This window comes from Cynocephalus volans, chromosome 1 (genome assembly GCF_027409185.1).
Source record: "Cynocephalus volans isolate mCynVol1 chromosome 1, mCynVol1.pri, whole genome shotgun sequence".
Classification (NCBI taxonomy): domain Eukaryota; kingdom Metazoa; phylum Chordata; class Mammalia; order Dermoptera; family Cynocephalidae; genus Cynocephalus; species Cynocephalus volans.
Genome location: NC_084460.1, coordinates 180795293 through 180821363, shown reverse-complemented (window position 1 = coordinate 180821363; position 26071 = coordinate 180795293). Strand labels below are relative to the sequence as shown.

Genomic DNA, 26071 nt, shown 5'->3' with positions numbered 1-26071 from the left:
TTAAAGGAGAAAATAATGTAGAGTCGAAGGGAAGCGGGGCACAGTCCGAGGAAGGTGGTAGGGGATTCGGTTGGAATGAGGAAGGGTGTAATTTTTAAGTGAAATTTTCATAAAACGAAACCCATTCAGGCGACTCCAACTTCGCCTATTTATTGGTAACCTCTGGGGCGGTGTCTAGCACCTCCCCCCGAGCGAAGCATGCCGGGAGTTGTAGTTGCGAGTATGGTTGCTATGGCGGTCTCTACAGCCTCCGGGAGTCCGGCCCCGCCCTGAGGGAGTGACAAGCGGCCTGGCCAATGGGAGCACCGGATGGGCCCAAGGGGCGGGCTGTCTGCAAAAGGACTTGAGGTAGCGGTGGCGAAGGCTCAGGCTGTTGGGACCGCTCGGAAGCAGGTGAGCCCGGGTAACGTGTTGTGTGTCTTGGGAAACGGGACATTGGGCAAAAGATCGAGAGACGCCCCATGGAACCGTCTAGCTCTGGTGAGGATAGTAGTTCGCCTCTCATCCCAACCTCTGACCCACTCCGGCCCAGGCCTAGCTTAGCTGAGGCCGCTGAGGGGCGGGTAAGACTAGACCTGACGGTCGATTTCGTGGCCTTTGACAGGTTTTGGTTGTAGGTTTTATCTCAGATTGCATCTCCCTCCACATTTATGGTGGTGAAGGTCTGGAAGTTCCCTGCCTTAACCTCCCCAGGTTGGGTTTTTTCCCCCTGCTTCTTTTTGTTTCTGTAATTTGAGGGTTTTTTTCTTTCTTCATTATCCTTTCTCTACCATTGCTTTCTCCCCCTTGACTTTCCTTTTTCGGTAAGCAATCACCTAAAGCAAGGGTATTCGCATTTACGTGGCTATAAGGCCAGATTTGCCCTCTTAATTGAGCTAGTCAGCGGAATACCCTGGAGTAATACGTAAGAATTACCTCAGGATCATATTAAAGTGCAGATATTGATTCTGTAGGTCTGGGCTTGGGTCTGAGAATCTGAATTTCTAACAAGCTCCCAGGTGCTGCTAGTCCACGTATGAGTAGCAAGGTTCTACGTCCGTTCTGTCCAATGCAAATGTAATGTGAGCCACTTAACGTCATTTTAAATATCCTGGTAGCCACATTTAAAAAGTGAAAAGAAACGCTTGAAATTAATTTTAGTTGTGTATGTTTCATTTACCCCAATATATCCAAAACTATCATTTCAACGTGTGATAAAATATTTAAAATTTTAGATTTTTTCCCCCTATTAAGTCTTCTAAATCTGATGAGTACACTTACAGCAAGCACATCTCGATTCCGCCTAGACATAGCTCAAATGCTCAGTAGCCACCTGTGGCTACGGCTACTGTTATTGGACAGTGCAGATCCAGATGATGTAATAGCCCACTGCACCAATTTTAATGTGTTAAACACAAGGTTGCACATTACCAAACCCTTCGTCCCTCTGTAAGATGAGCTTCAGAACTTCTTTAAGGGGTTTCTGCCCAACTTACAGAAATAATAGTAAAATTAGCTACCATTTATTGTAAGCAAAGTCTTGTACTGAGTGCTTTGATTATATCATTTAATCCTTACAGCAACCCTTGGAGGTAACTCTTGGTAGTTATCCTAGAAAGGTTAAAATTACCCCAAAGTCGTGCAGCTAGTAATTAGGACAGCCGAGATTCAAACTAGGGTCAATTATGACTTCTGAATTCAAGGGCTAGCCATTTAGTTCGGTTGGTTAAAGCACTGTATTATAACACCAAGGTCAAGGGTAACACCAGGGTCAAGAGTTTGGATCCCTTTACTGGCCAGCCACCTAAATAAATAAATAAATAAGTTCTATCCATCAACCACTGCAATGTATAATTTATTATGAATAAATAATTTTTAACTCTTATTACAAATTTCACTTCATTGATGCTTCTGCTCCAGCTTACAGCAGGAAGTAAGATACTCAGATCTGAAACATCTGTAACAACTTTCTTGAAATAGAGTTCCCCATACAAGTTCAAGCTGCCTATTATTTGCTGTGAAATATTTAGGGCACTTACAACTCTCCATGCTATGGATTTAAAGTCAAAGTTCTGGATTGAAGAAGAGAGTTGAAAACCTCAAGGAGTTATTCAGGCCTCTGGACCAGTACTATACCCTGGACAGTAATGAGTCTTGATTCATTTGTGTACCTCTCTGAAGAAGGAAGGTGGGAAAGCCTGAAAATTCTTAAAATGTTTCACTATGGAATCAGTTTTGGGTTTTGTTTGTGTTGAACTCTTTTTATTTGGTTGATAAAAATGAATGTTTTTTTTGCTTTTATAAGTATCACATAGAATGTTTCAAAGACAACTTCATGCCTTTTGTAGACTCAGTGACTATACTGAGCTAAGGAGAGCTCTATGAATAGAAGAGCAAAAATACACATATCCACATATGCTAAAATATGGTATTTTGCAAAATAATTTTCTTCTATTTTATACATTTTAATGATATATCTTATGAAATTATTTTCTTTTGATTTTGAAATTTTTATTAAATATTTAGTCAAAATTACAATTCATATTCTGCATTTGAAACAAGAAACGATTTCTTCAGGATCCTATAGTGAATGGGAAAATTAAATAAGCATTTATAAACTGTAATAATGCAATAATGTTAGTAGATGGAGAAGATCAGATAAATCAATTGGAGAGGAGGGAGAAAGTGTGATAAGAGATTAGCAAGAATCCTGCAGTTGCTTATCTTCTTCACACCACTGACCTCTGCATTGTCCCAGTGTCACATGATTAAGCCAGCATAAAGGAAAGATTGTCATTCATCACACCATTGGCTCCATTGTTCCCCCGGAGCACAATCTGGGAAAATATGATGCTAATTCAAAATATAAATGAAAGTTAAGTTTCAATTGTTCTGGATCATGCTATATGAAATGGCCCTACATTGGATAGTAACCAGACCACAGATTTCCAATCTTTGGGAGAATGACCATCCCACCTCACACAACCTACCCCCCCCCCCACCACCCTCCAGAGGTACTGGCAGGGGTGCCTCATGTAAGAAATCCTAGACTCTTAAGTAAAAATGTATTCTGTGAATGAACAGATAATAAAAGTAAAGCTCTCATGGGGGGACGGAGAGGTAATCAGAAATTTTTCTGAGATTCAAAAAAGGTCTCTGTTGGGAGCCACTGTGCATAGATGAGCAACAATTTGAAAAGTGCTTTTTTTTTCTTTTTTGGCTTCTGCCTAAAGCCTATATCAAAAAAATTTTCCTTTTCTGCTTCTCCCCCAATCTTTAGATCTCAGGTTGTGTAAAATGTAGAGATTATGTCACACATGTACAAATTCAGTCAAATATGACTTGATAATATTCATAGAAATCTAGATTGTCATAATTAGAAGAGACCTAAACAGTCATCTGATCCTGCCTCCCACTCAGCTGATGCTTGAATCCCCTTTATGAAGCCCCTGTAACTGCTCATCCAACCTGTGTTTAAACCCCTCTAGTGATAAGGGCAACACAACTTCATTTTTCTTTTCTTAAGTTTTAAATTATATACCTAAAACATGAAAGTAGAGGGTTCTTAATACACATCTTATTAGCTAGACTTGCTTTCCAGGGTTAGCTGGGTGCAAGTACTGTTGCACCATCTCCTGTGCCCATCACATAAAAGGCACAAAAGAACAGTGCAGTTATAAGCAGCAAAACACCCGCATACTCATTGCTTATGCAGTGTCCTTAGAGTATACAGATTTCTAGAGAATGTTGCTTACACAATGTAAAGATGTCCTCTGACAGTTATGACCATGCATTCACCTCCCTTTTGAAGCACAGTTGGTCTATCTGGTCAGCACTACCATCCTCCACAGCCTGCAAAGTACAATATTTGAACCAAAAGTCCAGCTAGTTACTTTGATTATGCTGTCTATATTTTTTAACCAATACTTGGGCACCTGGTTTGACTCATATTTCTTTTTCTGATGTGTCTCACAGATTAATAAGAACATTGTTAAAATGATATTAAGTTACTTCTTCCTGAATGATCAAATATAACTGAAGATATCCCCCTAACAGTTCAGCTAGTATTATAATGCTGCGCACAAGTCCTGAGACAGGATGGGGAGTAGGGTGTTGGATACCCAGACAGTCCAAGAGGTCTGGTATGGTGACCAGGTTGAGCATATGGGGCCACATTTCAAAGTTGACTTCATTTGTTTTTCTGTAACTTAGCTGCCTAAAAATATATCTTTGCTTTCTTTAAAATAAAAAAGTTAGAAAATTATAACTGAATTCTGAACCTGAAGTGGCCATAGTATTACAATGTTTCTGTTGAGGAATAATAAAAATTTGAGCATACAAGAAGATAGTTTGTTGGCCATAGGGTATAACAGATGGATTGGATGAGGAAGAGAAATGAAGCCATTCAGCAGCCTGTGGCCATAGCCCAGGCCTAAGGCATAGAGGTATTTGTTCACACATTACCTGTGCTAAGGTGATGGCCCTTGAAAATGAGCAGGCTAGGCAAGACATGATAAAGGAAAAGAATGTTTATGGCTGATAACTTAATACAGAGGGAGGAGTTATGATTGAATCTAAGATATCCCTAATGACTGAAGATTACAGCATAATCTTGTTTGAGGGAAAAATGAGTCTAGTTTTATGTGTGTTAGATTTGAGGTTGATCTGATACTCAGGACACTTTTTGCCTGAAAGTGTAGGTAAAGAATGATCTGTAGAGGTTTTATTTACAATTATTAATAGATGAGCTCCTTGGGGGATTGAGCATAGCAGGAGAAGAGCAAGTGGAGTTTGTGTTGCTGTTATAAGAAAGATGAAACCATTTGAAATTACTTCCCATTGATTGTTTTTTAGAAATCCCTTAACAGATCAGTACCTTTATTAACTACTTTCTTGAAGTGTTTATAGTCATATGTGTAATTTATACAAAGTGCTTTTTGCTTTTACCAAAAATTATTTTAAATATATGTATTCTTAATTTTTGTCTCTCCAGATTTTTAATAGGTTTTAATGTGTACCCATTATGAAAATTTAAAGTATTACTAACATAATCCAGTTTGTGGATTTATGTCAAATATTTCAAAATTCTGATATACCTGTAAAAATATAAAGTCTTTATGCACTTCACAGCACATATCAGCCTACATTTTTAACAAGGTTTGTGGCCATTAAGAAGTTTTATAAACTTACCACAAATGATAACTATGTGAGGTAATGCATTTGTTAACTAGCTTGATTTAACTATTCCACAATGTATATGTACTTCAAAACATCATGTTATATGATATAAAACATACAATGTTACCTGTTAATTTTAAAAAATAAATTTTAAAAAGTTTTATATATGGCTATTTTTGATATAGCAAAGTTTGTAGTCTGTATTAGTCCATTTATGTTGCTTATAACAAAATATTTGGAACTGGGTACTTTCTAAAAAAACGAAATTTATTGCTTAGATTTTCAGAGGCTGGGAAGTCTAAAGTCCAGGGAACACATCTGGTGAGAGTCTTCTTTGGTTGTGGCTTTACAGCGACACAGGGGCCTCACATTGCAGAAAATGGCAGAGCAGAGAGAGAGAGAGACTGTTATGTGTTCTCCTTTTAAAGCCCTCAGAACCACACCCATGACCTCCATTATTAATTCATTCATTAGGACATGGTCCTCAGAATCCAATCACTTCTTCAAAGTCCCTACTTTCAATTACCGTAATAGGATTTCCCACCCTCTTAACAGTCACAGTGAGGATCAAGCTTCTAATACATAAAACTTTGGGGACATAATTCAATCCATATCATAGTGGAACATGTAATTTTGTTTTTTGTTTGTTTGTTTGTTTTTAAAAGATGACTGGTAAGGGGATCTTAACCCTTGACTTGGTGTTGTCAGCACCACGCTTTCCCAAGTGAGCTAACTGGCCATCTCCATATAGGGATCCAAACCCATGGCCTTGGTGTTATCAGCATCATACTCTCCCAAGTGAGCCAAGGGCGGCCCTGAACATGTAATTTTGAAGTCACATGACTTTCTTAGAAAAGTCATGATAAGTATTTTATATTTAATTTCTATTTTTATTTTATAAGATGTTCAGTTATTTTATTTCCTGAGGAACAAATGTCTTTAAATTTAGTAAAAATTTTACTAAATAACAGACTAAGTGTTCCATTTAATCCAGACCAGTACCCAAGAAACCATGTAGGCCTTGAATGCCGTCTATTCTACTATTTTCTTAGTGCTAGGAACTCAGTATTCATTTTTTGGATTTGCAGAACAAATAATATTTCCTCGGTTTTCTTCTGACCACTTTTGTAAAAACACCTCTCTCTCTTTACTTTGTAATTTTAAGAATATTCTTGTTCGCACACAGTTCTTAATTGGACCAACTAAACATTACTTTTTTCCACCAGCCAAGCTGATATTCACCTAATTTGGAGGAACTATTTAGGATGATCTTACTAAAAATATTGGTGTTACTATGTATATAATATTTGCTTTATATACCTAGTGGTATATACAAGCAGTTATCTTGCAGAGCCTTGAAACTAGAACACAGTGTAAGGGCCATGTGACCCCTGATCTAGGAGACATGCCATATGTTTTAAGATTCAATGGGCAGAGAAAACAATGGCTTCCAGAGTCACAAAGGGAGATGCTTTGAAATCAAGGTGTTGATACATAACTTCTACTTCTCAGAAAGGCAATCCTAGTGGCTGCAGACTGAGTAGGAGCAAAGATTTATTTATTGTATAATAATGGGTATTGATTCCCCCTAAGCAATAGCTGGGAAAGCCCACTAGTTAGTAAGTAAATAAAGCAAGGTTTTGTTTGTTAGTATGTAACAAAATCTATAAGCATGGAACAGATGGGGTAGATTGAGTGTCATTAGGTGTGATTTCAGAGAGATGATAGGACTTGAGCTTTATTTACTTAGCAGAATCTGTAGAGGACAGGCCATGCCTGGAAGTCCTGAGACAGGGGTAACCATATGGTATGAAGTCATACTGACTAGATCAGACAGAGAGTATATGTTGGAAAATTGTGGGAAGTGTAAGGTAGACTAGAGAGAGTGAGTATGCATTTTAGAGAGCCTTGAAAGCTAGGCAGAAGAGGTTAGAGTTAATATTGTAGGGAATATATAGCTGCTATATTTATGCTTAGGTTACCACCACCACCCCTACCCCCAACAGACACAATGACACAAATAAAGACCTAAAACCAAAGGGTTAGAATTAATTTAATCATTTGACCTAGCTCACCCAGTTTTTATATACTTTGTTGATACACGCTACATACATAGTTTCTATATATGTCTTGAATGTGTATTCATTTCTATTAGTTCCAGCATTTGATTATCACATCCTAGAAAGCAGAAACCATTGCTTACCTACACTTAGTAAAAACCCTTTATATGGATCCAGTGAGATCCACTAAAATTCAACACATGGGGTTGGCTTCATGGGCATGGACCCAGAGCAGTTTCACTGGGCCTCATGCTCAGAAGGGACCTGTGTTTGGTATAACGTTCTCCTGTTGCCATCTTGAAGTTTTAATAATTTCTTGACAAGATTCCCCACATTTTCATTTTGCACAGGGCCCTGCAAATTATGTGGCCAGTTCTATCAACAAGTCCTTAATAATTATCAATCCTAAAGGGTAAAGTATTCTAGTTTTAAGTGATATATCTATCGTTAACAGCTCAATATAATGGTGAAGAGTAGTGACTTTGGAATCAGTAGCACCTGGTTGGTGTTTCAGTTCTCGTTGAGCGGATATTATGAGACCCCAGGTATGTGACTTAACCTCTCTAAGACTCAGTTTCCTCATCCATAAAATAAATGAAATAATAGTACCCCCAAAAGTATGTACAAGAATGTTCTTAGGACAATTTGTAAAGGCCTCAAATTGCACACAATTCAAATGTCTATCTCTAGTGGAAAGGATAAATAGTAATTTATTCATACAGTGGGATACTACATAGCAATGAGAATGAATGGAGTACAACTACAAGCAGTAGCATAAGTGAGACTCACAAACATAATACTGAGAGAAAGAAAACAAACATGAAGGAGTATGGTTTCACTTATTTACATAAAGTTCAAAAACAGACATAACTAATCTGTGCTGTTAAAAGTCAGGATATTGGATATCCTTAGGAGGAGGAGGGAAGGTAGTGACTAGAAGGGAGCATACTGGAGCTTCTGATGTTCTAGTGATGTTTCTCCTGCTGTGACATGAGCATATTCACTTTGTAAAATTTGGCAAGATGTATGCTTAGGATTTGTGCACTTTTCTGTATGTATTTTATACTTCTATAAAATTTGTATTTTAAAAAAGTCTTGCCAAATGATTACTATGAAAATTAAAAAACTGTGGAATCCTTAGAGATGCTTCAAGAAGTCCATAGAATATAGGTTTAAATACTTCCGTTAAATGACTTATAGATTGATACAGAATAATTAAGGCCACAGTTTCAACCAGTATCTTGGCTGTCCACTTTTTCTTTTTTGATGGTCTTTAAGACTTTGAGGGCTGGCTGGTAAGTTCAGTTGATTAGAGCATGGTGTCATAACACCAAGGTCAAGGGTTTGGATTCCCATAGCAGCCAGCTGACAAGAAAAAAAAAAAAGACTTTGAAAGTCCTTTCAATGACACTTTTGGTAAATAAAACTGAGCTTTGCTGTCCATTGTAAGGTTTTTTTTAAAAGAATATTTAATATTTTTTATTGAATAGGAAAGTCAAATTGAGCATATGTTTGCCTTTGTAGTGAAAGGTTGAACTGTAAATCCATACTCAGTAAGATACGGGTATTAGTCCATTCCTGTTGCTTATAACAAAATACATGGAACTGGGCATTTTATAAAGAAAACAAAATTTATTGCTTATAGTTTTGAAGGCTGAGCAGTCACAGTTCAGGGAACACATCTGGTGAGGGTCTTGGTGGTGGTAACAGTGACAGCAGACTATCACATTACAAAAACAGTGGAGCAGATAGAAACTAACCTCCTCATTCACTCTCTTTTTAAAGTCCTCAGAACCATGCCCCAACCACTGTTTTTAAGCTATTTGCTGTGGCGTGATCCTACAGTCTAATCACCTGCCCAAGGCTCCACCTTTCAATTACCCAATAGGATTTCCCACCCTCCCAATAGTCACAGTTGGGGCCAAGTTTCTGATGCATAAAACTTGGGGGACACAATTCAAGCTTCAATGACTTTGGGGGACATTCAGTCCACTACAACATGTACCTAGAGATTGCTGCATATTCTCTTCATTTTGTGAAAGAACTATTAGCTAAATTACTTGTCTGAAAACTACATAGTTGTCATATCCTTTGTCAATACTATTTTTTAATTTTTGCTTTCATTTGGTCTGGAAGACTTATTTGTTTGCTTATTTGTGTGTGTGTGTGTATTTTTTTTTTTTTTAGGTGACTATGAAAGGCTTATATTTTCAACAGAGTTCCACAAATGAAGAGATAACATTTGTATTTCAAGAAAGGGTAAGAAAATTGTTTAATCATTAAATGAAATAAGATAGTATATTTTCTATAGACCCACTTTTAAATGACCTGTAGTAAGTTATTTTGAGTGGAAATAAATGAGCAAAAATTACTTAAATGAAACTTTTCAAATTACTTTCCTTTAATCTTTATGTGAAAATGGTGGTCTGTATTGTAGTATATTTTTTAAAGAATTGCTACAAAAACGTTTTTAGTTCCTTGGGGTGATGGTATGAAGGTATTAGGAAAGCAGAGTAACCTCACTAGTCTTATATGTTGCAAAATTAACCTAATTTATCCTGAACACCACAATAAAGTGAGTTTTCAGATTATAACCATATTTCAGAAAATACATTGTCTCATATTGTGAAAAAAGATAGAAAAGTATTGTTTTTCGTGGAAATTTTGGAGATTGGCAAAGTTACCTCATTCACTAAGCTTTAAATGATCTCTAGTTTTTACCACTTAGAGTATAGATAGTAGAATTTTTATTCATTGGTAATTATTAGAAAGGTTTGTAGAAAGCCAAAAATCATTCCACTGTAAATTTAGAGATGAAAAGTGTGTGCTTCATGTATATCAGTATTTCATAGTAATAATAAGAATTTCTGGATCATGAACACAATCCAGTTTTTCTCTCTTGCCTTTTAGTACAAAATCATTTAGATCAGGAGTCTAAGTCTCAGACAGCTTAGCTTCTACCATTGCATCAGGATGAGGATCTAAGGTTTGATTGACTCTGGGAATGAATCGTCTCCAGGTTCAATTACGTATGAAAATTTTCACAACATAAAGTCATGTTCTCATAAGAATGTGTAATACATTATTTTGTTATCATTTGGTTCTAGGAAAATCTTCCTGTCACAGAGGATAACTTTGTAAAACTTCAAGTTAAAGCATGTGCTCTGAGCCAGATAAATATGAAGGTATTGGTGCTTTTATTATAGCCAAAAGTCAAATGACAGTTTCATAGTACTATATTTAGTGTACAAATATAATAATAACTAACTTCTGAGTGCCAAGAAATTATCATCATTCTTAGAAGAATAGAGAAACGAGGAAAAAAATTTAGTGTGTAGTTGTGTATTTCTACATTAGGGTAAATTATTAGTCTGATTGAAGTCATGTATTTTGTATCATTACATGAAAATATTTTATAAACTCCTTTACTTTGCAAAAGGCTGAGAATTCATACTTACTAAGACCAATAATCTAGGAAGAAATTACCTTTATAAATACAATAAAAACAAAAAACCACAGTCAATTAATTTATTAGACACTGATTCTGTAGATATTTCTACTTAATGTGTTTGGATATGGTTCATATTCTTCTTGTCGTTTCTATTTGTCTGTCTCTCATAAACACACATCCCCAACCTCATACAACCCTCAGTAATCTTATATTATAGAGCACAAAATACATGGAAAGTCTTCAAATGGTAAATAAACTATGGTTGAATGAGCCATGATAAATAGAGCAGGTCCATTTACTCAGTTTTTTGTAGATTAATACCATAGTTTATTGGACCCTTAACTACTTAATTATAATGTTGCCATAATATCTAGGAATCTAAAAGTTTTATTTGATAAAGTCACACTTAGGGAAATTATAGAACAAGCTTACATTGGGTAACTCTGTAACATGAGCATGACTTGAGAAATGTAGATCCCCTGTAGTCTTTTCACCAAGAATACTAGTACTGGTTCTTGTCTGTGGACTTCTGTGTTCAGAAGATGTTCTTTTTAAAACCCAGAGGAATGGAAATCATCATGTAGAAGGGATACCGACACTCCCATATTCATCACAGCTCTGTTTACAATAGCCAAGATATGGAACCAACCTAAATGTCCATCAATGGATGACTGGATAAGGAAATTGTGGTATATATACACCACGGAATACTACTCATTCAAAAGAATGAAAAGAATGAAATTCTCCCATTTGCAACAACATGGATGAGCTTGGAGAAACTTATGCTAAGTGAAATAAGCAAAGCTCAGAGGGATAAATACTGCACGTACTCACTCATAAGTGGGAGCTAAGAGAGAAAGAAGGAAGGAAAGAAATACCACAGTGGTGTGTTGGACTTACAACATATATGGAAGAGAACATATCTAGGGATACGAAGTGGAGTGGGGGAAAGGGGCAGGGGAGGGAGGTTGGGGATAATTAGGTGGGGGACACGGGGTCCAATCGCAATTTGTGGTAATGGGCATTCTGCCAGTATGGATCTGGGCTTCACATCTAGGGCACGGGGGAGACAATCAGCCTTGTATCCCATGAATATTCTTAACCAATATAAATAAATAAATAAATAAAACTGAAAAATCCATTAAAATCCAAATCTAGGAAATAATTTCCCTGTCCAACAGAAAGAAATGGTAAATTTCAGTAAAATCAATTGAATGAAATATTTAAATATAACAGTTATGAAAACTGTATAGTAATGAAAGAAAATGCTTATGGTATGTAAAGGAAGCAAAATGCATTGCTAAAACCGTGATTATAACTCTGTAAAAAAATGTGCATTAAAAAGATACTGTAAGGAAATCATCATGCCAAAGGGATACCTGTACTCCAATGTTTATTGCAGCACTTTTTACAATAGCCTAGAGTTGGAACCAGTCCAAATGTCCATCATCAGATGATTAGATAAGGAAACTGTGCTATATCTACACAATAGAATTCTACTCTGCTATAAAAAAGAATGAAATACTACCATTTGCAACAATATGGATGGACTTAGAGAAAATTATATTGTGAAACAAATCAGGCACAGAAACAGAAATACCACATGTTCTCACTTATTTGTGGGAGCTAAAAATAAATAAGTAAACACACAAACAAACAAAGGGTGTTGGGGGGGAAGAAGACAGCAATCACAACAATTCCTTGAACTTTTTAAGACAAGTGAACAGATATGATGGGGTGGGAGAATGGGAGGGGGGAAGAGGAACGGGTAAAGGGTCATGAAAATCGACTACAATGTATATTGAGAAGTTAAAATAAAAATAAATAAATAAAAAGATACTGTAAAACACCCAATATTTCTATAAGAATGCCATATGGACATCTTAGGAAAAGTATAAAGTTCCACATTGAAAAAGAGACTTCTGGCAATCAGGTATACATACAGGAGACCAAAACATTGAAAAGTAAAGGAAATACACAAGAGAATTACTTCATTTTTTAAAATAACTCTTCCTAAAATACTGTGATGTCTATAAATATGTTCAACATCTCTAATATTATAAGTGGCAGAAATTTACACTATGGCTTATCTTAGTACACTGTGTTACTTTAAAAGAAGTATTTATAATTTGGTCAGAATCTAACAAAATACTAATCTCCTAAAAATAAAAATTTAGCCTAAAAAAAAAGATTACCATGAATCTGAAATCATATGGCAGTATCCCTATGAATATCCATCACTTCCTCCCACCTGCTCCCTAACCCAAAACTTGAGAAAAACTCTGATGATTTTTAAAGTATAGGAGTGGAGAGCCTTTCGTTCTTATTGGCCACATTCCCCTCTGATGATTTTTAGGGTGTGGGAGTGGAGAACCTTTTGTTCTTATTGGCCACATTCAACAATGTCCCCTCCAAACTCCCCTCACCCCACCTCAGTAAGGTAACTGATAAACAGTGTTTAACCAATCAAGAAATGTTTGTCCGTAATTTCCCTTCATACTTGGCAGAGTAAAAATGTTAAGCAAAGGATGTTAATGGTGATTTGAATAGTGATACTCATGCCTAAGTCCTACATTGCAGCTAATTTCTCAGCAGACTCTTGGTTTCTTGCCCTATAAAAAAACCTGTTTTGCCAAGTTATTTGCTTTGTCTTAATTCCAAAAATTGAATGATATTTTCTCTTTCTGTAGTTTCATTTTTGCCCTCACTTTCATCATGTATGAGAGAGGCCAGGATTTATTCTTGACAATAATGTGTTAACAGTCTTTGTCATGATTTAGCTTCTGGCAGAAATGAAGATGGAGAAGGATTTCTTTCCTGTTGGGAGAGAAATTGCTGGAATTGTGTTAGATGGTAAGTTTACAGTTGTAAATATCTGGGGGTTTTTTTGTCTAAGGCAAAATAAATTAAATGGTAGTTAATTTGTTTACCAGTACATAGACTTATACACACTCCTTCAAATATAAAATTTAATTATATAAAAATAACTTTTTTAAAAATTTAAAAGAAAGATATGACTTAATTGGTATCTTATAATTGAAGGGCTTATTACAGTTTAGAAAATATTTCAGGATTATGTATTTAAATCCACAAGTAATCACGTATCAAATAGGATGACCACCGTTGTCCTTCTTAAGTTTGTCTAAAATTGAGCAAAATTAAACAGTTTGTTCATCCAAAAATGGGTTTTTTTTTTCTGGCCAGTACAGGGATCAAACCCTAGACCTTGGTGTTATCAGCCCTATACTCTAACCAACTGAGCTAATCAAAAATGGGAATTATGGTTTCTGAGAAGAAATAACTAGGGAGATTTTATGGTTGCCTTAAAATGTTTTTTTAACTTTTTTTTAGTAAAAATTATCCTAACACACAGAACAGTAAGCATAAGTATTTTAGATAATTTGTTTCTAAATAGTTCTATTCTTGATATTCATTGAGTTCAGAGAATTCACTATCTAGGAGAGAGACACATACATACATACAGTATGAACAGATTATTATGAAAGCTCGGAGAAGAGCTGCCCAACCCAGCCAGAAGAAACAGGAAAGGCTTCTTGGAGTAAGTTGTCCAGATAGTAAGGGGCAGGAAAGTGGAGAATCACACTCAGCAGAGAGGATATCATGAGCAGATACAAAGAAGCAAGCAATAATGGGATGTATGTAAGAATTACAAAGAGTTTGGTGTTGCTGGAGCAAAATAAAGTTCTAGGCAAGAGTCAGGGGCAAGATACTTAACATCAGAGAAACATTTTGTCCAAAAAAATGCTCTTCACATATAGCAGAATAAAACCTATTGAGCAAAATAGTTTAATGACGATATGAACACTGATTTCTTCCACCAAAAATGAAACAGGATGGTAGGCAAGGGCCAGACTCTGGGTGAGCCTTATCAGATTGAGTTTTAGGGAGATATTTGGGTAGCCATATGAAGGGTAGGTTTGAGGCAAATCAGTGTATGGGCAAGAGGATTGGTTAGGGTGTAGACCAAGAGGCAGGAAATGACAAAATTCATAACCCAGACAGTGGTGGCAAAGATGGAAAAGAGGGACAGATTCAAGAAATTTGGGAGCAATGAAGTCAGCAGGATTTAATTGATTTGGAACTAGGGAATTGTAAACAGGTAAGAACCACAAATGACTCACAGAATTCTGCTTAAGTCATGAATTGGTACCACTGATTGATAAAGGAAGAGGGTCTGATTTGGAGGAAGAAGGTGAGTTCAGATTTATACTTGTTGAGTTCAAGGTACTTAAGTGGCATCTCACTGGTGGTATCTAGTAGTAAGCAGTTATATGACTTGAAGCTCGAGGATGAGAGATCTATGCTGGAAAGGTATATATTTGAGAATTATCAGCATGTATATTGTATTTGAAACAATAGAGTTGGCTAGTTCACCCAGGAAGAGAGTAGAAGTGGAAGAGAGATAAACATATAACCTTTGGGAATGCCACTGGTCAAGGAACAATTGAAAGAAAAGGAGTATGAAGGAAGCAAGAAAAAAAGTTCAGAGTGATCCCAGGAGGACAAAGAAGCAAGTAATAATGGGATGCAGCTGACGAGAAAGAGAAAAGTGCAGTGGATCAGAAGCCAAAAGTATTGGAGGATGAAGGCACAGTCGGGATCCAAAGAAGCAGCAAGCTGCAAAAGGAGGACTTGAAAGTAGGATACCAGACTCAGAGTTACTTTCTGAGTACCAGCAAATGAATTCCGGGTTCATTTTGCTGGCAGGACCAGTCAATGGAGTGACTTCCAGATTTCAAGTTTCCACCTTACTTCACTGCTTCACCTCCATTTCCTTGTCTGTTAAATAGGAATAATAAAACCTACCTCATAAGTCTGTTATGAGATTGTGTGAACACACTAAAATGCCAGGCCCAAGTAGGCATTCAACAGTGCTTGGGTTTTTTTCCTCCCCTCTCTTTTCTAACTCTTTGAGCAAAAATATTCAAACAAATTACCTGATAAATGATGCTTTTTCTCTACATATGCAGAGAAAATGTAACTATATCATTTCTGTAAAGTTTCAAAAAAACTTTTGGTGCCAGTCTGAATTTATTTCCCAAATTAATTTTATATGTGACTTAGAATTCCCCGTTGTGTAAGATTCTACAACTAAAATAATGATAGGAGACTGGGCTAGCCACAGGAGGGGTAGAAAACAACATAATCATCATAAAAATTATAGAATGGATTATTTTCCTTTACTCCTTGATCCTTAAAGTTAGCTAAATAGGTAGAGAGCCACAGAGAGAGACACATTCCTGCATGGTATCAACAACCACGAGAATCCAGATTTGAAGTGTTCTATCCTACAAGTCCTTACAGAACACCAAAATGTCCTAGAAGTTCTTGGCCTTTTCTCTGAGTTAGTGACTCTTTTTAATCCCATAGATCTTTTAATTTATTTTAAATGTTAAATAATAATTATATTTAATAACCTTGTAATATTACCTATTAATTTTCTCCACCATTTAGTTGGAAGCAAGGTATCATTCTTTCAACCAGATGATGAAGTAGTTGGTAAGTTATAGTTCATAGTCCTGTTCAAATTATCTATTTTTCTTCTTTTTCTATACAATTATTAATGTTCATTGTGACTTTGCTTTAAATAGAAATACTTCCCTGATTTTTGGAATTTGCTCTCAAATTCTCATATTTCTCAAATGAAAATTGAGTTTGATCTCAATAGCAGAACACTTAAAACTTGTTACTATTTAGCTGTAGAACCATTTTATAGATAGAAAGGTCAGTATAGTTGCTACTGTTCTTGATGCAGCCCTTTCCTGGCAGGGCCCCAGTCTGTGGCCAGACTGAAGTCTCTAGAGAAAAAAAAAAGTCACAGGTCATGTGCTTGAAGACTGCTGACTGAGTGGGCCATGCAGAAGATCCATTCTTCACTTCAACTTGAATCCTACAGAGCTTCTCCTTTGCTGCTCTTATAAAACTAAAAATTGACTTCAAACACTTTTTTAAAAATCTGTAACTAATACTATTATCATAAATATTTATACTTGTATCCTACAGAGTCACACAAACATAAATAGTGTATGATTTTTGTAGTAGTCTTTGAAATTTCCATTTCTCCATGGAAGATATTTGTATAAACTTCTAAAATGTTTAGCCTTACAGCATGCCTGAAGCTGTTAAAGAATAGATTTGTAGGAAAGTTTTCTTTTTTTTACAGTATTGCCTTTGACTCAGGTATTTTCCTGTAGAATTGATGATATCTTTCGTATCTTTTTTTCTGCCCAAGAAGTCAGTGACCCTCTGTACTACTCAAGGTTCTTTTTGTAAGAGATCAAAAATAAAGTCAGACTAGCTTATGGGGAAATGGGATTTTATTGGAAGAATACCAAAGTATCTTATGGAACCAAATTATGAGAAGGTAGCCAAGTATCAAGGATGATTTTAATGAAAAGTACAAGTGCCCCCAAGATTCTGATTTGCCTCTATGACATTGGCCATCATCTTCATTATCACTCAGAGGTGAAAGAAGAGAGAGAAAAGGAAAGAAAGAGATAGCACAAGTGGCACAGTGTTTTTGCCAGAAAATGATTGGTTCACTTCCCATCTGTGTTTCTGAAGTCTCTCCCTTCCCCACATAGTAATTGCTGGAACCTTCCTCAAAATTCCACTGACCAAAATATACACTAATATTTACTGGCATCTCATTAGGAATGTGTTCATTTTGGGCTTATTTCCCTTAAATTTCTTGTTTTAATTTTCAGGAATTTTGCCCCTGGATTCTGAAGACCCTGGACTTTGTGAAGTTGTTAGAGTACATGAACATTATTTGGGTATGTGGCAATTCAGTCTTTTGGAGGTCATATAAGTTTTCACTGGTGTACATGGTGTTTCATAACATTTTAATTTCTTTGAATCTACCATGAGTGGTGTATTTAACAAATAACTTTTGGCTGGTCATGTATGTAATAAATAACTGTTCACTGGTCATGTGAATACTTTTAGCTTATAATTAGTACCCATAAAATTCATATTAAGACTGAACAATACATATAACCTGTAAGTTTTACTAACATTGCTCATGGTGAGATTTTTGAAGAGTGGTTTCTCTTTGGTCTCTGAAATTATATCCCCAGTCAGAATTTTTTAATTTCTTACTCTTAATTATTAATTGAAACAGTGTACAAAATCTATACGATATATGTAGAATCTGAGACAGGAAAGAATCGAGAACACTCATCTTTGATTTCTATTGCTAATATCTTTTGACCAGTGTTCAATTTAAGTGAAATGTTCATTTTAATTTTTCTTATAATGATTTATTGTATATTTAAACTTAATAATAATTTTGTGAAGTGAAATACTATATAGTATTAAAAAGTTTACAGTAATATTTACTGGCCTCTCATTAGGAATGTATTCATTTTTTACTTATTTCCCTGAAATTTCTTGTTTTAATTTTTAAGAATTTTGGCTAGGAATTTTTAGGAATATGTGTATACACATAATAATAATAATACATACATAAACACACACTTCATGAAATTATAGTTAGAAGATGCTTCATCTCCTAACTAATCAGGGAAAAGCAAATTAAACCACCTAAAGATACCATTATGCTCCCACGAGATTGACAAAAGTTAAAAAGTCTGACCACCCCAAGTGTTGGTAAGGATGTAGAGCAACAGAACCTTTTATGCACCAGCAGTGTAAGTTGGTACAAATGTTTTAGAAAATAATTTAGAATTATCTAATAAAGGAGGATGTGATCAGAGTGGACACACACCGACTCCAGTGCTACTCCCTTGTATATTTCTTATACTGGGATTCATTTCGTTATTCTTCATACCATATCTATAGCTGAAAATATATTCTTTTGTATTCTTGAACTATTTCATTATAATTTTTCTCAGGCCTTTACTTAAATGATATAATCCCTCCTAATAAGACCCTTTGGAGACAGAGACCAATGTAGATTTTGGACTACCAAAAATAGTGAACGTAGTTCATATAGTAACTTGAACTAGGCTAGTAAATCTTTGTCATTTCATTTCCAAAACTATAAATTGCAGGTAATTTGTATTTAATTAATGACATTTACTGTGTCTAAAATTTCCAAGTAATACCATATTACTTTATTAAAAATTAACTTTCAAAAGATGGTTTTCCAGAAATCTGAGTCCTGTGTTTACTTATATGTAAATTAAGCTTCTCTATGGAACCAAGTTTGTGTCTTCCTTTGAAAGATAAAGATTTCTTTCAAATACCATGCAGTGAAAGCCCTGATTCATTGCTATTTTGATATCGTGCAACTTGAAAATTGAGGACTGCCACTAGCTCTACAGGAAACTATACCATTTTTGGCCCCAGACTTTCCTTGGATGGCCCTCATTGCCCTGTTCTGAGAACTTTGTACATATGCAGTCAACTAAAATCTTTAATTTGGACTCCCAGACTTGAGTTTTGACTAAGTAAACTAAATTGCTATAGAAGGTAAACTATTAAAGCAAGAACCACATGTGGTGCTGATGATAACAAGGTGTAGGGTTGGAGCTGTGTTCCAGTCAGCCGTGAAAAAAATACATAAATATATAAAACAGACAAAACAAGGCCCATTCCATACACATTGCTGAACACTGGAGAATTGTAACATTGACCAGAAGGAGGAAAGCAAATTGAAACATCAGTTTCCAGGCCGAGCCCGTGGCGCACTCGGGAGAGTGCGGCGGAGCGTGGCGACGCTCCCACCGCAGGTTCGGATCCTATATAGGAATGACCGGTGCACTCACTGGTTGAGTGCCCGTCACGAAAAAGACAAAAAAAAAAAAAAAAAAGAAACATCAGTTTCCTAGCTATAAAGTTAAAGCTAAAACATGCAAACCACACAAATGACCTTTTATTTTCCTGATTTATTTGTAAACCAGGAGAAGGATGGATTATAGTCCAAAAATTCATCTAAGTATATAGAGGAAAAAATTGTAAATATTCCTTGAAAAAGAAAAAAACAATAAAACTTTTTAAAAAGATATACTTTAAGAATGACCACTAACAGTGGGACCTTTAAGGTAGATCCTAGGCACACTGACTGCATCTATAAATGAAGATGCTAGATAACCTCTAAGCTCTATTTGCAGCTCTGTTGCAGAACGTTTTGTGAAAGAGGAAATAATTTCACTATGTTCACTAAAACTTTGCAGCAGGAAATTTTCAGTTTACCACTATGTTTTAGTTCCTATTAATTCTTTGTCTGGTGATTGTTTAATGAGAGCTCAGCACTCAATCACCTTCCACTTAAATAAGTCTCTCCTTTCACCAAACCAAAGAACTAGGGTCCAAACAACCTTCCAAAATGTGGTGTTAATCCTGTTGCAAAATATTGATGATACAGTTTTAAAATTGATTAATTCTTCCAGCTTTTTTGTACCTTCAGTTCTTAAGCCATTCTGTCAAACATAAAAGTAGTTTTATTTTTTATTCAAAATTTGGCACACATTTTCAGCATTGTTGTCCTTTTATTCCTTTGGACCTAATCTAGAAAGAAATGAAATAATTATTGGGTGCTGACATACTGTTATTATTGGTCCACACTTGGCTCTCTTTTATTTTCTGTTCAGTTTTTATAACATAATAAGCATCTGTTGACCACCTAACACAAAAGCAAGGATCTTGACATTATTCCACGTCTAACCATGCAGTTTTACAACCTTTGAAATCTTAAATGTAGTTTTCTTGTAGTTGGTGTTTTTTTAGGACTGCGTGATTGATTTTTTTAATAAAAATATGGTAGTCCCAATTCTTATTATGGAAGATGTTTCCCAAAAAAGGCCAATAAGTAAATTGTATGTAGATTCAGCATGTACTATTAGAGTAGATGTGCTTTAGAGTCATACATTCACCTTATTAGCTATTTGGCCTTAGGCAAATTAATTACCCTGGACCCCATTTTATCAGTAAAACTGGGAGGTATCTTTAAGAATTTTGTAAGGAATAGAGTATTGTTTGTGCTGTCACTTGGAGCTCAGTATGCTTTTACTGTTTTAATTCCCTGCTTGTCTGCCTGAATATTTTTGAAATGTATTCTTGAATGCTCTTCTTCCCCACTAGATGGCACTAGTTAGTTGCTAAATGCAGTGCGGACTGCCCTGTGGCTAGTCCACCTGAATCTATCTATTGCTATTAGAGGAGACATATCTGAAAGAGCTGGTAAAGACTGAAAAGTGTTATAAGTTGATTTTGGTAAAATGAGAAAGGATTTTTTGTACTGTGAAAAAAACCACAGTGTACAACATAAAGTAAAGATTAAGTGGTAAAACATACTAAGGCACAGCTTAATGGTTAGATCATGTAGAGCTTTTAAAACTATATTAGGAGATTGTGTTTTGTACCAATTGCAGTTAAAGCCACTGGTGAATTTTAAACACAGAAGTGTTAAGGTGTTATTTATGTTTTCAAAATATCATTTGCACACTTTTACTTTTTCAAAGACACCATTAAAGAGATTGAAAAGAGAAGCCATAAAGTTGAAAATAATATTTACAGCACATAAACAGGCAAATGATTCATCTAGAATATATAAGAATTCTTATAAATCAATAAATAAGAAAAAGACAAAACAATAGAAAAATTGATAAAGATATGGTCACTTCACAAAAGGAATTCCAGATGGCTAGCAGACATGGATAGATGCTCAGCCTTATTAGAAGTTAGGGAAAAGCAAATTAAAATCACAGTAAGAAACCATTACACACCCACATGACTGGTAAAAGTGTATAAATCTGATAATATAAAGGGTGACAAGGACATTCACAACACCAAGATGCTGATGGTAGGAGAGTAAATTGATACAACCACTTTCGAATTATGTAAAGTCAAGGGTAGTATACATATACCCTGGGACCTAATATTTCCACTCCAAAACAAATATCCTTGAGAAAACTATGCATACTATAATAGTATCTTTTATACTAGAACATTCTTAGCAGCATTGTTTGTAACTGCCAAAAACTTGAGAACATAAATTCTCATTAGCTGGACAACAATCAATCGAAGGTGTTTCCATATAGTGGAATACCATAAAACAACAAAAATTAAAGCACTATAACAGCCTCATGTGCAAAAAAGATATGTCTTAAAAACATAATGTGGGGCCGAGCCCGTGGCGCACTCGGTAGCGTGCTGCGCTAGCAGCGGGGCGACGCTCCCGCCGCGGGTTCGGATCCTATATAGGAATGGCCGGAGCACTCACTGACTGAGTGCCGGTCACGAAAAAGACAAAAAAAAAAAAAAAAAAAAAAAAAAAACATAATGTGGAACATAAGAAGCAAGATACAAGAGGATGCATGTGGTACAGTTCCAAAGCCATGTTTCTGAATGTGGCCCTCCATCCTTGAAATTATGTGCTGTGGACAGACTGAGTGAGAGCATATGACACATGCAATTTCCCACCACGTCTTCCGAAGAAGAAACTCAATCAAATATTTCCCCTACTAAACTTCCCCTGTTTTCTCTTTGTCTGTTAGATTACATTTAAAAATCTACTAAAACAATACTAAAGAGTTATACTATATTAAACAATCTGTAAAATAAATTAGATATGGCCTGTGCTCTGCATCTGTAAACCCATTGCAGCAATGGAGAGAAATAAACAGGTTGAGGAGGCAGGACTAATGGGACTTGCTAACACATTGTTTCCTCTTGTTCTTTGTCATAGTTCATAAACCAGAAAAGGTTACTTGGACAGAAGCAGCTGGAACCATTCGGGATGGAGTACGAGCCTATACAGCTCTCCATTATCTTTCTCATCTCTCTCCTGGAAAATCGGTGCTGATAATGGATGGAGCAAGTGTAGGTGTCAATGGTTTTGTTAAGAAATAGATCAACATACAGTAAACTTAGGGAATTTAGAAATAAGCAATCCATTTGCTAATATAATTTTTTGCCAATAGCTGATTCGCTGATTGCTTTACCAACCTCCCATTTTGTTACAATAAGCAGCTTTTATCAATAGGAGACAAAAATTAGATTTAATGTGATTAGTGTCTTATTGCTTTGAATCTGCTGGAACATTAAAGACAGCTATTTTTATTCATTCCTGTTACACAAAGACTAAAATAGCTCATGAGTCTGTGAAGTCCTATTCCAGAACTCCCTACCAGTTTTGTATCATGTCCCACACACTTTAACTTATTTTAATAAAGTGTTGCCATTTTATAGATGGATCACACACAAGATTAAAATGTGCTCATTTAGACATATAATGTGTACCATCAAAAAAAAATAGTTCAAGACACTAAAAGAATACATAAAAATATTTTCAAAAAATGTTATGTATATAATACTTGGGATGAATTCATAGTTTTATTTTCTATCTGACTATTGACAAAAATGCTTTTTCTCCTGCTTTTATTTGAAAAAAAAAAAGCAGAACTATCTTCAGCATTGACTTCAACCTGATTTCAAACATTAGTATACTAGTGTTTCTCGGAACTTACCCCCTGGGTCCAAAAAGACAGAACTTTTGATGTGCTTTGATGTTCAAAGAGAAGTAGCTGGACTCCCATATGTACTATATCAAGCAGTTTGTGGAAAAATAAAATTAAAAGATAACACAAATCTTTCGAAGAACTTTTTGAAGTACTCTCATATAATTAGCTTAGACCATCATGTTGGCAAGGCCCTAACTCAATTTCTTATTCATTCAAGTATGCATTCCTAAACAGTATCATTTAGTTTTGCCTGGTTTTGAATTTTATCTAAATGGAACTGTACCAAAGCCATGTTTCTGAATGTGGCCCTCCATCCTTGAAATTTTGTGCTGTGGGCAGACTGAGTGAGAGCATATGACACCCAGCTTTTCCACTACACCTTCCAAAGAAGAAACTCAATCAAATATTTCCCCTACTAAACTTCTCTGTATTTTTCTCTTTGTCTGTTAGATAACATTTAAAAATCTACTAAAGTAACACTAGAGACTTACACTTTACTAAGCAATCTATAGAATAAATTAAATATGGCCTCTGCCCTATATCTATAAACCCATTGTATATTTTTTCCCCACAGGCATTTGGTACAATAGCTATTCAATTAGCACACCATAGAGGAGCCAAAGTGATTTCAACTGCATGCAGCCTTGAAGATAAGCAATACCTTGAAAGACTTAGGCCTTCCGTAGGTGGGTGATATTACTCAGCACAGACTTTATCAGCACCGCACTCTCCCGAGTGAGCCACGGGCCGGCCCCCTGGCACAGACTTTAAACATGGAATTTTGAAGGGTAATTGCCTTAAAAACTGCACTTGTAAAAAACAATGTACAAAATCCCAAATGAAAGTCAATTTTAAAATGCACCTAGTATCTGTGCCAAGTCCAAATTTACTTACAGTTGTTATTTTATTTAACTTACAGTTGTTATTTTAATTAAGTTTTTTAAGCCTGTACCTTTCAATGTTTCTTCTTCTTTGCCCCATTGTTATCAACTTATCCAGGTTTGAATTAGGTGAACTTTGACACAGTTTAGAAATATCTGATGCCTTTTTGGTTTTAGTCAATAAATCATATATTCTTGCATCACTTTGTACGTTTCTCACCCTCTTTTATGCCATGATATATCTTTAAAGTTGTCTATTTTCTGTGATACACTATGAAGAGAGATGATCCATTTACACGGGAACATAGGTCAGATGTAATTTATGATGAACAGGATGTGCTGGAGGCCAATGAGCTCTTGAAAGGATTGAACCTATCCAAACAGCAACCAATATGGAGAGGAGGAAGAAAATAGAGAATGAAAAAAATGAAAAAGGAGAAGAGAAAGATAGGAACAGAAAAATTACAGATGAAGAGCAAAGAGGTTGAGCAGAGTATAAGTGAAGGGTAGGCAGGAAGGAAAGTAGTATTCATTGAGGGTTAATATGGCTGTTACCTCCATAAGTCCTCAACAGCCCTGTGTTGGCCAACCAGGAAACAGCATCTCACAGAAATTAACTAGCTTTTTCAAGGATACACAACTAGGAAAAAGACTGGAATGTGATTTGAATTCAGGCCTATCTAACATTAAAGTCCGTGTTATTTCCATTGTTTCATTATGCTTCTGACAGAGATAACCAAGAAATGGAGGAGACAGGGACTAGAGAAAGAAGGAAATAAGGATAAAGAAGAGATTTGAAAATAGGGTGTGGAAAGAGAGCATAAAGGGTATTGTTGAAGGGAAAGTTTTCTTATTGGTTAATTCTGCCCTTCCTAGCTTGCTTTAGTCCCTTTTCCCTTGTGTCCTCTTCTTCCCCGCCTCCCCTTGCCCCTACCAAATCCTCAATTATTATTGGACTACAGCTGTAATCTGAGCAGCTCTGAAAGGAATTCTCTTCAGCAAGGTGTCAAAAAATGTTGTATAGGAACAAAAAATACAAAGAAAAAAATACAAAAATGAACTATAAACATGTCTGCATTTGCAGGTTCAAATTCTGAAAATTTTTTAAAATAATTTTTTAAATAAGCTCTCAATAGTTTCTATTGTTTTATTAATGTAATATTAATATAATACTTTAAAGTAACCAGCTAAAATTAGTTTAAATTTCACTAACTCTTGACAATTATCTTCCTTTTCTTTACCTTCAGGATTTTTCTTCATTTGGGGGAGCGTGGGGAGTAGTAGGGGGGATTTCTATGACTGAGAAAGGATAAAACAGCCTCTGGGAGATAAGTACCATATTGCACAAATACATTTTTGTACTTTTTAGCTCTAAACACTATTAAATCTGAACATACTTAAGAACCTGCCTAATCTTCCAGCTCATGTCTTGTTACGTATGTACCTCTGTGTTTTCAAATTCTCGGTTCTGGCAACATATCTTATTGCTATAGGGAACAGTCTTCTGCATCAACAAACCAGCCTTGGATCACTATACCCACAAAATGCTCACATTTTTGTTTTATTGAACATACCTGGCTCTTCATTTGATCCTTACTAATATTGGGTTAGATGAGAAAAAGTATAACTTGAATTGACTTTTTCCCTTTTAAATTCAGTAATTGTTGAACTGTTTAACTCATTTTAGACAACAGATATTTATTGCTTTTCTTTTTCTTTTTCCCCAATTTGTTTGTGTTAATCACATAGAGAACAGTACAATTGCCTGATTTCCTGTCCTTTACAGCCCGAGTGATTGATGTATCTAATGGGAAAGTCCATGTTGCTGAAAGCTGTTTGGAAGAAACAGGTGGCCTAGGAGTAGATATTGTCCTAGATGCTGGAGGTGGGTACCTTATAAAATCAGTAGTCTATATAATTTTTTTAGTTTGGTGAATTTCAGGAAAAAAATCTAACCAGGGAATAATTATTAATGCATTTATTAAGTTGGATGTTTAGTTTTGGGTTTTGTTTTTAACTAAAGACTTGTCTACTTAAATTGGCGCTTCTTCACTTTATTCCCATTTAAGCATA

General features: G+C 35.6%; 1 protein-coding gene across 3 annotated transcripts in view; it reads left to right on the top strand.

Annotated features, from left to right (window-relative positions):
• Nucleotides 1–325: 325 nt before the first annotated feature.
• Nucleotides 326–26071, top strand: part of CRYZL1 (crystallin zeta like 1) — a 31187-nt gene continuing 5441 nt past the window's right edge. The window contains exons 1-10 of one of the 3 annotated variants that reach the window (XM_063105060.1): nt 353–393; nt 7672–7762; nt 9405–9476; nt 10325–10402; nt 13449–13521; nt 16144–16188; nt 17397–17465; nt 22343–22476; nt 23692–23803; nt 25785–25883. In XM_063105060.1, coding sequence (XP_062961130.1) covers nt 7751–7762; nt 9405–9476; nt 10325–10402; nt 13449–13521; nt 16144–16188; nt 17397–17465; nt 22343–22476; nt 23692–23803; nt 25785–25883 — 694 coding nt within the window. In that variant the 5' untranslated portion in view covers nt 353–393; nt 7672–7750. Of the gene's footprint in view, nt 394–7671; nt 7763–9404; nt 9477–10324; nt 10403–13448; nt 13522–16143; nt 16189–17396; nt 17466–22342; nt 22477–23691; nt 23804–25784; nt 25884–26071 lie in introns of all 3 variants that reach the window. The other 2 variants (XM_063105069.1, XM_063105077.1) reach the window with 2 other exon arrangements.